Source organism: Notolabrus celidotus, chromosome 21, assembly GCF_009762535.1.
Source record: "Notolabrus celidotus isolate fNotCel1 chromosome 21, fNotCel1.pri, whole genome shotgun sequence".
NCBI lineage: Eukaryota > Metazoa > Chordata > Actinopteri > Labriformes > Labridae > Notolabrus > Notolabrus celidotus.
Window position 1 is genome coordinate 2,359,230 of NC_048292.1, and position 15,011 is coordinate 2,374,240.

General features: G+C 41.6%; 1 protein-coding gene and 1 long non-coding RNA gene across 4 annotated transcripts; one reads left to right on the forward strand and one right to left on the reverse strand.

The window, feature by feature from the left end:
- gnsa (glucosamine (N-acetyl)-6-sulfatase a) lies at positions 1-14,911 on the forward strand. 2 transcript variants are annotated; one of them, XR_004629337.1, is made up of 15 exons: positions 28-368; positions 2,938-2,997; positions 3,109-3,312; positions 6,426-6,491; positions 8,617-8,715; positions 8,807-8,974; positions 9,132-9,214; positions 9,465-9,583; positions 9,705-9,808; positions 10,747-10,848; positions 11,399-11,509; positions 11,606-11,716; positions 11,849-12,009; positions 12,101-13,840; positions 14,014-14,911. XR_004629337.1 is itself a non-coding variant. In XM_034673661.1 (14 exons), exons 1-14 carry the CDS (start codon positions 198-200, stop codon positions 12,174-12,176), a joined length of 1,635 nt encoding a protein of 544 aa, XP_034529552.1. In that variant the 5' UTR covers positions 1-197; the 3' UTR covers positions 12,177-14,911. The 2 variants fall into 2 exon arrangements, 1 of the variants encoding a protein (XP_034529552.1); XM_034673661.1 differs by having other exon boundaries at positions 1-368; positions 12,101-14,911.
- Positions 1,756-9,921, reverse strand: LOC117805079. 2 transcript variants are annotated; one of them, XR_004629339.1, is made up of 5 exons: positions 9,670-9,921; positions 9,433-9,492; positions 7,280-7,440; positions 4,316-4,427; positions 1,756-3,329 (listed from the first exon to the last, which is right to left on the reverse strand). It is a non-coding gene; the product is annotated as an uncharacterized LOC117805079 (long non-coding RNA). The 2 variants fall into 2 exon arrangements; XR_004629338.1 differs by lacking the exon at positions 4,316-4,427.
- Positions 14,912-15,011: the final 100 nt, after the last annotated feature.

Here is a 15,011-nt window from a genome sequence, read left to right on the forward strand (position 1 = left end):
GCTGACTCGAGCTTCCGGTCCCGAGCGTCACGTGACCAGGAAACAAGGAAGTGTTGTCTGAAACAGAAACAGGGCCGAGTCTGTTCCTGTGTTTTTCTCACCGGGGGAGGAATCACTCACTCACACTCTTCACGCGCTCATCAGACACCGAGCAGAGGGAAGGAGAGGAGGGAAGCTTCCACACTTTAGATTAGATTATGGAGATGGGCTCGAGGCGCTCGTGCCCGCTGAGTTTGTTCACCTGTGTCGTAATCTGCGTCACTTTGTGGAGTCACCTGAGCTGCGGAGTGTTCTCAGTATCCTCCTACAGGAGACCCAACATCGTCCTGATCCTCACTGACGACTTAGACATTGCTATCGGGGGTCTGGTGAGTGACATCATGTTTTATCATCTCAACACATGTTCTTATATATTTATAGCATCATCACAGAGCACGTGACTGTGTTATTACAGCTCTATAACACACACACATCATGTTTACATCGTGTTTACATCGTGTTTACATCATGCTGAAATGTGATTAATTGATTTTAAAGGAGTCCATTCTGATCGAGCTGATGCTGACATTCCTCCTCACTCAGGCATGTCACACAGTCAGCAGCCTTATCACTTGTTCAATCTGCTCCCACAGTTTATACAGCAAACACCCCTCCCTCCTGCTGCAGCCATGATAAACCCAAATTCCCTTCAGAAATCTGGAGATTTAATGGTTTAATCCTGCATCAAAGTATGCACAAGTTCAGACTGAAACGGCTGCAGACTAACCTACAGGTTTCCTGATGAGGGTTTGAAGCATACATATAATAGTCTGTCCACAAAGTGTCTTTTATATTTGCATATTTTACATATTCAGATTGATCTATCAAACATCTTGATAAATAAATAAGCTACTGCATGCTTCTTATGTTATTTAAGCCTAACAGATCACTGAAGGTTGATGTTTTTATTCTAAGGAGGGGAATTCAGTGATGACTAAGGATGAGTCATGATATTTGAATTATCAGATAGTCGAATAATCACTTGATTTGAAAAAAATAGAATATTTACTGTGACTATATCCTCATCTTTCTACTGTTTTCTTTACTAACACATATTTGTAATGCTGTTGGAAGATGTTTCCTTCTTTTAAATAACCAAAGACTTCCATAACACCATCATAACATCTCCAAATAACATGAGAAAGCATGAGCACCACATGCTAGATTCAGAACTGGAGACAAACGCAGAGATGTAAGAGTCCTTGGAGGATCTCCTGCAAAAAAATAAACAAAAAATGAAGTTATGTGCAAACTTTGGAGGTAAAAGTAGAATATATAGATCATATAATCTAACTAGCATGTCTACAACAACTGTGCACAGTCATCAATAAGTCCCTCTGTCCTTAAATCTGCACAGGGACTATTTGAATAATCGGCTAATACAGGGGTTCCCAAACACAAATGGAGGGTCGTGAGATGTCTTCCTTGTTGAAGTTATCTATGAATAGTATATTTTACCCATTATAGTAAAGAAAATAGTCGCTAAACTTGAAATAAAACCTTGAAAATAGAAAATGTAAAGTTTTCTGCCTTTCTTTGTTTCCAGATGACTCCTAAGTTTAGTGTTAGTGAACAGTTAATGATCTAAAGCATCAGTAGCAGCAGGTTCATTCATAACAGCACAGGAAACACAGACACATGCTCATATAGGTAGGGTCATTTTCTGCAGACCAGCTAAATGAAGACACATTAAATCACTTTGAGGGACAGTGGGAGTCGTGAGTCTTTGGCATCTTTATTATGGGGGTCATGGGCTGAAAAGTTTGGGAACCCCAGGGTTCTGCTAACAGTTAGCAGTGACTATCGAATCGTTTATTATTGTTGTTTTGTAACAAATATACAACAAACAATACTGACAACATAAGACAGACGGGTCATCCAGACAGAGGTACAATGTTTGACATGATATACGTAATAAGGGAAAGAAATAATAAGAGAATAAAATTATAAAACATAATAAATAATGGGGTGGTGAGTGGTGTTAGTATGAATGACAAGTTCCTAAGTGTCCAAGAATTTATTTTAAATCCTGAAGGTTCTGTTAGTTCAAGAGTGTCTACGGGAGAATACATGAACATCACATGTTCATATAAGTCGTCCAATTCTTCCAATATTTTTCACCTTTTTAGTTCCATCGAATAGTATTTTTGCTTGGAATGTCCACCCCTACTGAAAAAAAATCAGTTTCTGTCTTTAGTCGGGGTAAACTCAAATAAATGTGGGTCCTCTTTGGTTCTACAAAAGACTGGTTCCCAATTTTGAGGCCTTTCATGAACCAAGATGTAATAAAAATGGAAGTTATTGTGAAAGAGATAATCTGTCTGAGTAAATAAATCAGTCTGAGTCTGTGTCCTCCTTTAAGTCTGCTTCAGATTACTCTGATTGGTCCTTGATCTTGAACTTTAACCTTTTGGCTAAATCTTTAAATTGTCAATAACAATAATCACAACAAGAACTCCTTATGCAGCAGAACATCAGCCCAACACGACCACAAACCACGGCTGCAGCTACTGCCGATTATTAGACTTATAGATTAATCTGCTGATTATTTTTGGGGAACAATTGATTCATTGTTTCCTCCATAGAAGTTCAGAATATAGAGGAACACATGTCCCTCACGGTTTCTGAGAAACGAAGGAGTCCTGCTCAGTTAGCTTGTTTATATTTGACTGGAAGTTACAGTCGAGAATATTTATACAACTCATGATAAATGTTCAAACTTTTTAAAGCTGGAACTGTTTGTTGACCTCTTGTAAGACCAGAGATTTATTAGGTACATGCTATGAATAGTTTTAATCTTTAAAAACAGTCTGTAAGTTGGTCAGGAACAGTTTCATAAATGATCCTGAAGGTTTTTATAAGACTTGAGGTCTCATCACATTAAATCTGTTCCTTCAGAGTCCACTCAAGAAGACGAAAAAGCTCATTGGTGATGCAGGGATATCATTCTCAAACGCAGTGAGTAAAAGCAGCATCATGGCCGTCTCTTTTTATAACCTATGATGTCTAATAAGGATTAAAAAGAACACAGTAGTCTGGTTTATTAAGCCATCATCCGTCCTCCTCCAGTTTGTGGCGAGCCCGCTGTGCTGTCCCAGCCGAGCCAGCATCCTGACGGGGAAGTATCCCCACAACCACCATGTCATCAACAACACGATAGAGGGGAACTGCAGCAGCACACAGTGGCAGAAGAGCGAGGAGGCTCACACCTTCCCCGCCATACTGAAGAACCACGGGTACCAGACCTTCTTTGCTGGGAAGTACCTCAACCAGGTGAGTGAGTCAGAGACCTGAACATATGGAGAGAGAGAAACAGGACTCAATCAATCAATCAATCTTTATTTATATAACACCAAATCAGAACAAACGTTATGGTGAAGACCGTCCTCTATGTTCTATTATTCATAAAGACCAGACATCAAGACCGGATCAGATCCAGTCCCATCTTACAGACAGGACTTTGCAGCATTTAGCAAGTTACAGTGGCAAGGACAAACTTCCTTTAACAGGCAGAAACCTCCAGCAGGACCAGACTCATGTTAGACACACATCTGCTGAGACCGTGTTGGAGAGAGAGAGAGAGAGAGAGAGGGAGATGAAGAGAGAGAGAGATGAGAGAGGCGGACAGTAGTAGTTGTAGCAGCTGGAGTCTGGCAGAGGAACCTACGAGACAAGGGAGCTCAGGGACTCCAGAAAGGTCTATGGTTAGTAACTTTAATGGGACAGGGAGAGTTAAAGTGAGAGACCGGCAGAGAGAGGAAAGAGAGGGAAAGACAGGATCCCAGTGTGTCAGTCTAAGCCTATAGCAGCATAACTAAGAGCTGGTCCAAGCCTGATCCAGCTCTAACTATAAGCTTTATCAAAAAGGAAAGTTTGAAGCCTACTCTTAAAAGTAGAGTGGTTGTCTGCCTCCCGGACCCTGACTGGTAGATGATTTCAAAGAAGAGGGGCCTGATAACTGAAGGCTCTACCTCCCATACTACTTTCAGAGACTTTAGGTATGGACTTCAAAATATGTAAAAACAGGGCCATGGTTTGGCCTAGCATGCAGTTTCAGTGCTGCTTCCTTTAACAGGCAGAAACGTCCAGCAGGACCAGACTCATGTTAGACACTCATCTGCTGAGACCGTGTTGGAGAGAGGGATAGAGGGAGATGATAGTGGTAGGTTGGAGGAACCTACGGGACAAGGGAGCTCAGGGACTCCATAAAGGTCTATGGTTAGTAACTTTAATGGGACAGGAAGAGTTCAGAAGCACCTGTTGTTCATGAACTCACCTTTAAGTGTGTTTGTTATCGTGTGCAGACGCTTTAGTTCGTCGTCCTCTGTGTTATAAATAGCAGAGGAATGGAGACGCTCCTTGGATACCCTCGGTTTATTTTTACCTCCCTGTGGAGTCAGTATTTATGAGATTCAGATTCCATGTTTACATTAACAGCCTGGGTCTGATACCTGTATTTGTTGATGACTTCTTTGTGTCTGTTTTCAAACACGCTGTCAGATTTGATGTTTTTAAATATCTCCTCCTAAATCTTCCCTGGAACTTATCTCACTCTGCTGACATCTTTAACGTCTGACCGTGTAAACAAGTCAGTGTTTGTGCACCAGCTGACGTCTTCTGCTCAACAGATACTCTCTTCTCTGAACCAGCAGTTTACAGGCTCACTGGCTTTAATTGATGCGACACGACAGATAAACATCAGCTACTGACAGACATGGTGCATTATTTACAGATTAGCTGATGTCGGTCAACAAAACATTGGAGCATCCCTGAATGAGCCAACTGTTATCAAATGTAACAAAGAGCCAAAAATAGCATTAAAGAGAGACTAACCTCCCTCATGCAACACAACAGAGACTCATGACTGTGTTTCTCTCTCACTCGGTTCATCTCTGTGTTTTGAAACCTTTAAACTTGTGACACTGAGTCAATTCTTTATCACAGGTCAGCAGGTACACGGTCACTGGAGTGGATGCATTGGAGTTTATTCTCAAGCTGTATTTGTCACTTTGGACGACAGTTTCAATAAGTTCATTATTTTTCAGGGTCAATGGTAATAGTTGACTTTTGAAGTTAATGCATCTCAAGCTTTCTTCAAACAAAATATTCTCACATCATTTCCTGCTCCTCATAGATTTTTGGATGATCTTGTTCTGCGTGGAAACGATGCAATTTAGTTTAAAGCTTCTGATTTAAGTGAGCCGTTGTTTATGTAAGGGCTTATGTTTGGTGAACAGGTGGTTATGAAAATTAGACTCCTGACAGGATGAGTGGGACATAACCAGATGCAGTGTATTCTATTCTGCTCCATTGTGCTTTGATCCATTCCATTCTATTCTGCTTTGATCCATTCAATTCTATTCTGCTTTGATCTATTCCATTCTATTCTGCTTTGATCTATTCCATTCCATTCTGCTTTGATCCATCTCATTCTTTTCTGCTTTGATCTATTCCATTCTATTCTGCTTTGATCTATTCCATCCCACTTGCTTTGATCTATTCCATTCTATTCTGCTTTGATCTATTCCATTCTATTCTGCTTTGATCCATTCCATTCTATTCTGCTTTAATCTAGTCCATTCTATTCTGCTTTGATCTATTCCATTCTATTCTGCTTTGATCCATTCCATTCTATTCTGCTTTGATCCATTTCATTCTATTCTGCTTTGATCTATTCCATTCTATTCTGCTTTGATCTATTCCATTCTATTCTGCTTTGATCTACTCCATTCCATTGTGTTTTGATCTTCTCCAGTCCATTTTTATCTGCTTTGATCTTATCCTTTCTGCTGGGTTTTGATCTACTCCATTCCATTCTGCCTTGATCTATTCCAATCAGTTTTGATCTTTTCCATTCCGTTCTGTTCTGCTTTAATCTATTCCATTTCGTTCCTTTACTTTCTCTCCCCTTTTATTCTAACATTTTTACCACAGTGTCAACAGGCAGAGAGGGAATGGGCTGGACTCCTTTCTGTGGATTTATTTGATATGATGTGATCAGGTCATCCCTGGCGTTGCTTTTGATGGGGTTTTGACCAATCAGAATCAAGTATTTAACCCAGCTGGATAATGAGTAAGAGAGCTGGGTGGTGATGAAGATACACTTAAATACATAAACTTTAATACAAAATATTTTAATTAGTGTTTAACTCTAAAGTTCTTAAAAACGTTTTCAGATGATTCGATTATTTGAATCATAACACGTGAAATCTGAGTTTTAAAATGCGTCACATTTCATTTTGAACGACTTGTTCTGTTTGATCTTCTTCTCCTCTTGTCCGTGTCGTCTTGTTTTTCTGAAGCTCTAACACCAAATTTCCCGCTCTGACATCAAAAGCTGAGTTCACGTCTTTAAACATTCACATGGATCTGTTTGTGTGTTTCAGTACGGTCACTCGGACGCTGGCGGGATGGAGCATGTTCCTCCAGGCTGGAGTTACTGGGTCGGACTGGTAAGACTTTGACTACTCTGACATCACCGCTCAGTTTAAAGAGAGTTAAGCCTTTAGCCCTCAAACTGGTCTCTGGATCTAAACCTCTCCCTGATTAAAATCCAGCTCAGCTTGTTCCAGGAACTCGCTCTCAGTAGGTCCCCATTCCATTAAACTCATGGAAATATGTCACGCTGTCAGAGAGCTGAGGCTATAACACACAGAATACTCAGACATCAGTCCTGTATGTGAGCCGGTCTGCATCTTAGGGGCTAAATTAGGTGTTTTATTGGACTTCAGTCACACTTTACTCAGACTACAGTTAGTCATTTATCTTCTTATCATGATCTTGAGGTTCTGTTGGAGTTTGAGTATCTATGTTTTTGTTTTTCAAGCATTTGAATGTTTGCAGAACTTTCAGCTGACTAACCTCCATGAGGGACAGCTGACCTGAGTTCAGTCATTCGTCAACACAAAGTTCCTGTGGTCATGTGACAGCGGCCCTCTCTGCTGAAAGAGCCAGACTACTAAATGAGCTGAAATCAGATTATGTAGAGTTTACTGTACTCCTCTAACTGCATTACAGAAGTTATTACAGCGCGCTCGTATCAGTGGTGCAGAACAGTTTATCTTCAGGGCTGAACAAACACAGATGTGAGAACAGGTCTCATGACCCAGCTCATGCAGGGTGTGAAGTTGCTGCAGAGATCGTGTGTTGCATGAGGCTGAGACGGATCAGGTGTCGATCTTCAGGGTTTTAGACATCACAAGACTTTTTGGGGAAACAGAACTGACAGCCAGGTTCTCACCTGGTGGGTTGCAGTGGACATGTTTCCTCTGACGCCGTGTGCTCGTTGTAGACCTTAAGTTATTTACACTCCAACACAGTAGGTGGCGGTAACGCACCTTAACGCTGGTCATCACTCGCTGGTGATTGGTCCTGAGGCTGGACCAGTTGAGAACCAGTCACCTACAAGATGTAAAAAAAAAAGTGAACTGATGTCAAACAACTTCTTCATCCTTGGAAACATAAGCAACGATGAAAGTAATCAAAGATAGAGTCTCTAAATGTGACTTTTACTTCTTCACACAGACTCTGAACACAACTAGCTAGCTTTCAGAAGCTGCATGACTCTAAGGGCCCACATGTGCAAAAACACACCTGATCTATGATAAACAGCGATCAATCTCTGCCATGGTTTTAAAAATCTTGCTTTAAGTCGATCATTTCAGGTCCGCTTTGTCACTAGAGCTCATCAAATCCATTTGCAATGAATCAAAGCACGATCAAAACAGCACAAGAGGAATCTCCTTCATGCTAACAGGCTAACTGTGGAGACGCACATGACAATGCCGGCCTGTCTGTCGCCTTCCGTAGCGTCATCTTTCTTGCATATCCTTTACCTCTTTTTTACAGCCCTCTACTGGTCTGGCGGTGTAGTGCAATTCCTTTCTCCTCTATACCTCATGGCACAGTAGAACCATTTAATTTCTTGAAGAGAAGTTCCTGGAACTAAAAAGCTTCTAATACTTCTGGTCAAAAAGCACCTTAAAGATATTCCAGTCAGGACCACTCTCGTCAAAAGAATTAACTATTTGCTCTGGCTCTGTTCTGGGAGTTCCCTGCCCTTCCATGTGCCTACTTGGAATGCCAAAGCCTGAGGCGGGGAGAGCACATCTCCCCTCCCTTTCATGTGCATACATGAAAAGCCAAGGCAGGGAGAGCAGCAGCAAATACCCCCGTGGGTACAGAACAGAGCGAACATCAGTGAAGATACACATGATACTGGTAAAATCAGACACAGCAGAAAGGAGAAGCTGGGGTGGAGGAGGGTTGAAAAGCAGTTTGCCAAAGCCTGAGGTGGGGAGAGCACACTTCCCCTCTCTTTCATGTGCCTACATGAAAAGCCAAACTTGACTTCATGGCCAACGCTATGCTCAATAAAAGGTATCACTGTCCACAGGGGGCGCCATTCGATACAAACAGAAAGTTCCTCACTGGAGCTTTAAGAGGTTAAAAAGTACTGCCTGAGGATATTTAACAACCAGATTTAACATTTCTCTTAGTTTGTCAGATAAAATCGCCATCCAGGATTGATTAACTCCAGTCTGAGGTCATCTGATGAAAGTTGTTTTTGTTTTGCAGGAGAAGAACTCCAAATATTATAACTACACTCTGTCAGTGGACGGGAAACCTCAGAAACATGGAGCTGAGTACAGCAAAGACTACCTGACCGACGTGTTGGTGAGACTTCATGATGACTCTTCACCTCCGTACTGCATCGTAACAACTCCTCTGTTACTAAACGACTCTCTGTGTCGCCTCCGTCTCTCAGGCCAACATGTCTCTGGACTTCCTAATGTACAAGTCAAACTACCAGCCCTTCTTCATGATGGTGTCCACGCCGGCCCCACACTCCCCGTGGACGTCCGCCCCACAGTATCAGAACAGCTTCAACAGCACGAAAGCTCCCAGAGACCCGAACTTCAACGTCCACGGGAAGGTACGACTCCTCTCTGACCTTTAGATCTGAAACCTGGACGCCTCTCTCCTCCTGTCAGGACTCCAAATATCTTTCAAATTAAACTCTCTGTGTTTGTTTAGTGGGTTTAGTAACCAGGCTTTGAGATCATCCCTTTGTTTCCTCCTCCTCTCCTCAGGACAAACACTGGCTGATCCGTCAGGCTAAAACTCCCATGACCAACTCCTCCATTCAGTTTCTGGACGACGCTTTCAGGAACCGGTCAGTCTGAGCGGCTTTGTGTTTGCATTTCATGGATTCTCCTCCTCATGAAAACCCACTGAAGTCCTCTTTCTCCTCCTCTCCTCATCTCTTATGTTTAAGTCTTTAGTCATGAGCTTTACTTTGAAATTTAAATGACCTTCACAATAAAAGAGGCAGTTTGAGGAGCTGTTTCTGTACCGTGTCACTTCTAGATGAGATTAAAGATGTGGTCTCACCTCATTGTGTGTTTCCTGTGGTTTTATCGCAGGTGGAGAACTTTACTGTCCGTGGACGACCTGGTGGAGAAAATCGTGAAGAGGTTAGAGGTCAGAGGGGAACTGGACAACACGTACGTCTTCTTCACCTCCGACAACGGCTACCACACAGGTATCTAACCGCACACACAAGTCCACCCTGAGCGGAGGTTTGTTTTTCAGCATCTTATTAAAATAATCAAACTCAGGTAGACTCACTTTAAAAGAACATGTTGTCCCTTCGTCTGTTTCAGGTCAGTTCTCTCTTCCTCTGGATAAGCGGCAGCTCTACGAGTTTGACATCAGAGTTCCTCTCATGGTCCGAGGACCGAACATCAAACCCAACCAGACCAACGAGGTACGAAAACACACACCAGTTATTTAACAAACAGCAACCTCCAATCTTAAAATATGAAGCCCATGTGAAAGAGTTAAAAAAAAACTGCAGTTCCTTAAGTGTCCACTAGAGGCTGGCTGCAGAAACACCAGAAACCACATACACACCCATTCAAAGAAGACGATCTTTACAGCAGAAATAAACATGTTTACAGCCTGGTTCAAAAACAGTTTAGGTCTGAAAAGCTCATTTCTCTATCGGGACACAGAAGATATTAAACTTATGAGTCTTGCCCAAATAAGGACATGGCCGACTTGATTGACAGGCGGGCACCCTGTAGCTGTTAGCGAGGAGGCTAAAGGCCTCTTTACCTAAAAACATATTTATTCAGTCTGGCTTTTATGTAGGGTTTCATAATTTTATCATTTTAATGTTTTATAATTGTATTTATTTTAATGATTTGTCTTCTCATTTTTTCTGCTATTTTTTGGTGCCTTTAATTTATCTTAAATTTTTTGTCCCAAACTCTCAGAACCTGGAAATAAATGATATCCAAGGCTGCAAGAAGTTTACAAAAATAAATTTTAAGAGGCCTCCAGAGCTCGTTCATATTTTATTCTAGGTGCTCTGTAACAACATGGTCTTTGAATGCCTCATACACCACTAGCAGATATCATCAAGCAGATTTGCAAGAGAGGCTGCTGATTTTATTTTCTGTCATGCTTGTTAAACTCTTTTCTTAAAGCATGTTGTTATTTATTCTTATTGTCAAAATGTTTGGTTTGATCATACGAGTCGTAGCGTCTGGGAACCTACTCGCTTTATTTTGAGATATTTCAAATCTGTCCTGGGATCACTGAGAGTTTAATAAAACTGATCTAAAAAGTTATTAGAGTTATTTTCATGAAACTCTCACTGTTGATGTTTTAATGGGAAAAGTTTAAACATTCTGTCCTCAGCTGCTGGTGGCCAATGTGGATCTCGGTCCGACCATCCTGGACATCGCTGGCTTCGACGTCAACAAAACACAGATGGACGGCATGTCGTTCCTGCAGGTCATGGTGAGGTCGAGCTTCATGTCTTTCATTTTATATTCAATAATATGGTTGTTTTTTGTGTAACTTCAAACCAGTGTTTAATTTAAATTGTTGTTTTCAAGGTTTAGGATTCAAGAAAGACGAAAATCTTTTTTTATTCCATGAACTTTAAGAAAAGAGGAGAGTCCAAATTAGATTTTCCCTCTGATTTGGACGTTTGAATCCCCGTCTACTTCACTGTTTTTAATGTTTTTAGTGATTTCAGTCATGCAAAATCAATGGGAAGTGTTCAAAAATGAGAGTTATGTCTTTTTAAAAAATTATCAAAGAAATTAACTTCATTATTCTTCCATTAGACGATGCATGACTGAACCAGGTCTTAGTCTAACTCTAGAGAGGAAGCAATGCTTGAGTTTCAGAGCTCTAAATCATCACTGTGTGTGTGTGTGTGTGTGTGTGTGTGTGTGTGTGTGTGTGTGTGTGTGTGTGTGTGTGTGTGTGTGTGTGTGTGTGTGTGTGTGTGTGTGTGTGTGTGTGTGTGTGTGTGTGTGTGTGTGTGTTCGTTCATCACCAGGAGGGGCAGACGAACAGCAGCACCTGGAGAACCGACATCCTGGTGGAGTACGAGGGCGAGGGGAGGAACGTGTCGGACCCGTCCTGCCCCCTGCTGGGACCCGGCGTGTCGGTACGACATGAAGCTTTAATATCTGTGAGGAGAGAGGAGGTGAAAGTCTCTGCAGATAAAAACACTCACGACTCTTTCCTGTGTGTGTTTCTGCAGGAGTGTTTCCCTGACTGTGTGTGTGAGGACTCCTACAACAACACCTACGCGTGTGTGCGCACCGTCGCCCCCTCTGCTGACCTGCAGTACTGCGAGTTTGATGATAACGAGGTGAGAGGAGAAGACATCTTATTAAATGTGACCTAAGAGAAGGAACACGGCTCACTCTGGCGCCATCTGGTGGTCGAATCAAGAATTACAGTCCACCTGTTGACTGGGTGTGTGTGTGTGCTCCCTCTGCAGGTGTTTGTAGAAGTCTACAACGTGACGGCAGACCCCTTCCAGCTGAAGAACATCGCAAAAACCATCGACCAGGAAGTCCTGGAGAAGATGAACCACCGGCTGATGATGCTGCAGTCCTGCAACGGACAGTCGTGTCGGACGCCCGGCGTGTACGATCCAAGGTCAGTCCAATAGTTCCTACAGAAATCACACACAGTCCTTTAATTCGTCAGGACAGGATTTCCAACCCGTGGTCTTCTTTCGTGTCCTCAGTTATAAATTCGACCCTCGGCAGATGTTTACGAGCCACAGCTGGCGGCTCAGCAGACTCTGGCAGAGGATGAAATAAGAGGGAGAAGATGAATGGAGGGAGGAGACGGAGGAAGAAGGGCTGTGTGGTTCTTTGTATGCAGCCTGTCCTGCTGTTGTTGCCTTGTTTTCGGGCCTCCTGAGCCAGTTTCTCTGTAGACGGATGGAGAAGGGATCAGGTGGGGTCGGGTTGTAGGAGGAGGAGGTCTCTTTGGGTGCAGGACCCGCCTGTAGAGCTTCCAGTGTGGGCTGCTGTTTCATGAGTTTAGTCGTTTGATGTGCAGGGAAGCCAAATTTGTTCAGGATGGATCGAGACGCTCGAGCCATTTATTCACTTCCTGTTTTTTTATATGAGATTTAAATCACTGAATGTCCGTCATATCGATTTAAAGCTAAAGTATGACCCAGTTCTTCTTCATCGTGACACTTTCATATCACTGATCCAAACAGACAAGTGCGTGTACGTTAAATTCAAGTTGCCTGGATTTATTTTGGTCCAAAAGAATTTGTTCGGGGTCGCAAATTTGATCATTTTGAGGGAAAAGGAAACTCTCATCGGCCTCCAACTGCTACAGATATTTAGTGTTTCTTTTAAGTTTGTCTCCATTTCAAATTGTTGCGTTACATTTTTAAAGGTTATTCATTTTCAATTTTTGCGAGGAATATGTTAGAAAATCAGCTGTTTCATTCGTATGTTTTTCAAAACAACAAAACATCATTTTATCTTACTATATTATCAACAGAAGGTACTTCTAAGTGACTATGCTCATACTTCATTTTATTTAGTATTTTTCCATTTAAATTTAATTTAATAGAAGTTAAAAGCATGTTTTTTTTTTCATTTTTGCTGAAGAATCCAAACAAGCAATTTATCTGTTTGTTAATTTTGCCTTTAAATGTTTGCACAATTAGAGAGCTGGCCAATAAAACCAAATGTACATCAAATTAAGTATGTGCAAACTTTATGTATCCAGTGATAATTCATCAAACTGATTTTTAAAGCCCCGACACAAAAATCAACACGCTGCTGTCGTCACGTAATAATTTCATGTGAGCCGACAGACTGCAGCAAAACTTCAAACGCTTAAAATGTGCAATCAAAAACCTCCAGCTCCACAAATCTGACCCAAAGAGAAGCATAAGTATGCTTTAGTTATCCCCCTTCAAAATGAAAAGGTGACCTTTGACCTTAGAGTTTACCAGAGCTGTCTTTAGATCACAGCTTCCTTTAAGAAGTGAAGAGTTAGGGCCTGTGTCCAATGACAGCTTCTTTTATTCAACAGCATTTTAAAAAGACACTTTAAAAAACAGTTGATAGAAACGTGTCGTAGCATTAGCAGCTGCTCTAAAACTAACCCTTGATCGTGATTGGTCAGCGATGAGAAGCGATATTAATGAGCACAATGGTGTTCCAGAAGTTCCAAACATTTTCAAAAGAGAGTGCTGAGCATTTCTTTGCACTGAGGATGCTAAGTGCTAACCAACAACAGTCCTTGCTAATTTTGTCCTGTACATGGTTAATTATTGTTTACTGATTAAATATATCCTCCTGATCTCTTCTAACAGTCTTCACACACTAAAATAAGCAACCTTGAAATAGTTACTCTTCTTTTTGGTGGTCTTCTTTTATTTTTAAGTGCTAAAAAAAAATACATAAATGGACACGGGCCTTTATGAAAGTAATGATGGACACAGGCCCTTAAGGTTATGACTATTTATAGGACAGATGCATCTATCTTACCTTAAGGAAGGACAAAAACAGTCAGAGAAGAGCGCCACCTAGAAGAAGATCATTAGTAGACATCATTTTTAATTTCAGTCTCTTTCATAATCAGCTAATAATTCCTCATAGGAGCTTTAAATAGGGTGCCCTTAAGGTAGTCATAATGGACACAGGCCCTTATGGAAGTCTATGATGGACACAGGCCCTTATGGAAGTCTATGATGGATACAGGCCCTTATGGAAGTCTATGATGGACACAGGCCCTTATGGAAGTCATAATGGACACAGGCCCTTATGGAAGTCTATGATGGACACAGGCCCTTATGGAAGTCTATGATGGACACAGGCCCTCATGGAAGTCATAATGGACACAGGCCCTTATTGAAGTCATAATGGACACAGGCCCTTATGGAAGTCATAATGGACACAGTCCCTCATGGAAGTCATAATGGACACAGGCCCTTATGGAAGTCTATGATGGACACAGGACCTTATGGAAGCGAATATTCATAGGATAGAGGTGTTAGTGATCTTACGTATAGAACGCACACAAACTTTCAGAAAGAAGAGCGCCCCCTAGAGGAAGATTCACAAACAGACACATTATAGTTTTATCAGAACTGAGTGCCTACAGACAGAGCCCACGTTTTTCCCCTGAATACACACTGACAGCCGCCTACACTTCATTTCTCAGCAGACTTAAAATTTTAGAAACAGGAATATCAAACATCAGCTCGTTAGCAAACAGTGTTAAAAAGGTCTCTTTGAATCGCATAGAGTGCTGCAGGAATGAGTCCTGGAACCTGGAGAAGAGGTCGTCAGAAACCATTAACGCCTGTATGCCAAAGAGCTCATTTTTGTTAGAACTCAGAATCCACACGAATAATCCCGCCGGCTTTAAGCTCAGCCGGCGGAACACGTCATACCTGCAGCACTTTATCTCCTCATAATCAGAGAGCACGTTAGTGAAGAACAACTTCTGTGATAGGTTCAAATGATTCTTAGCGGCATCGATGAACACCTTAATCTAACTCAATAAATCATTAAGCTCAGACACGTTACTTCACGTCAGTGTTTTCTTTACTGTGATCATTATTAGAGCACTTTTTCTTTAGACACTTCAAACTAACACTTTTACTTCTTTTGTATTTT

Bases quoted from the DNA above. Each gene is read 5' to 3' on its own strand.
- gnsa (XM_034673661.1), top strand. From the start codon at position 198: ATGGAGATGGGCTCGAGGCGCTCGTGCCCGCTGAGTTTGTTCACCTGT. The intron at 6,492-8,616 runs GTAAGACTTTGA...TTTGTTTTGCAG, and splicing joins GGAGTTACTGGGTCGGACTG to GAGAAGAACTCCAAATATTA. The intron at 8,975-9,131 runs GTACGACTCCTC...TCCTCTCCTCAG, and splicing joins ACTTCAACGTCCACGGGAAG to GACAAACACTGGCTGATCCG.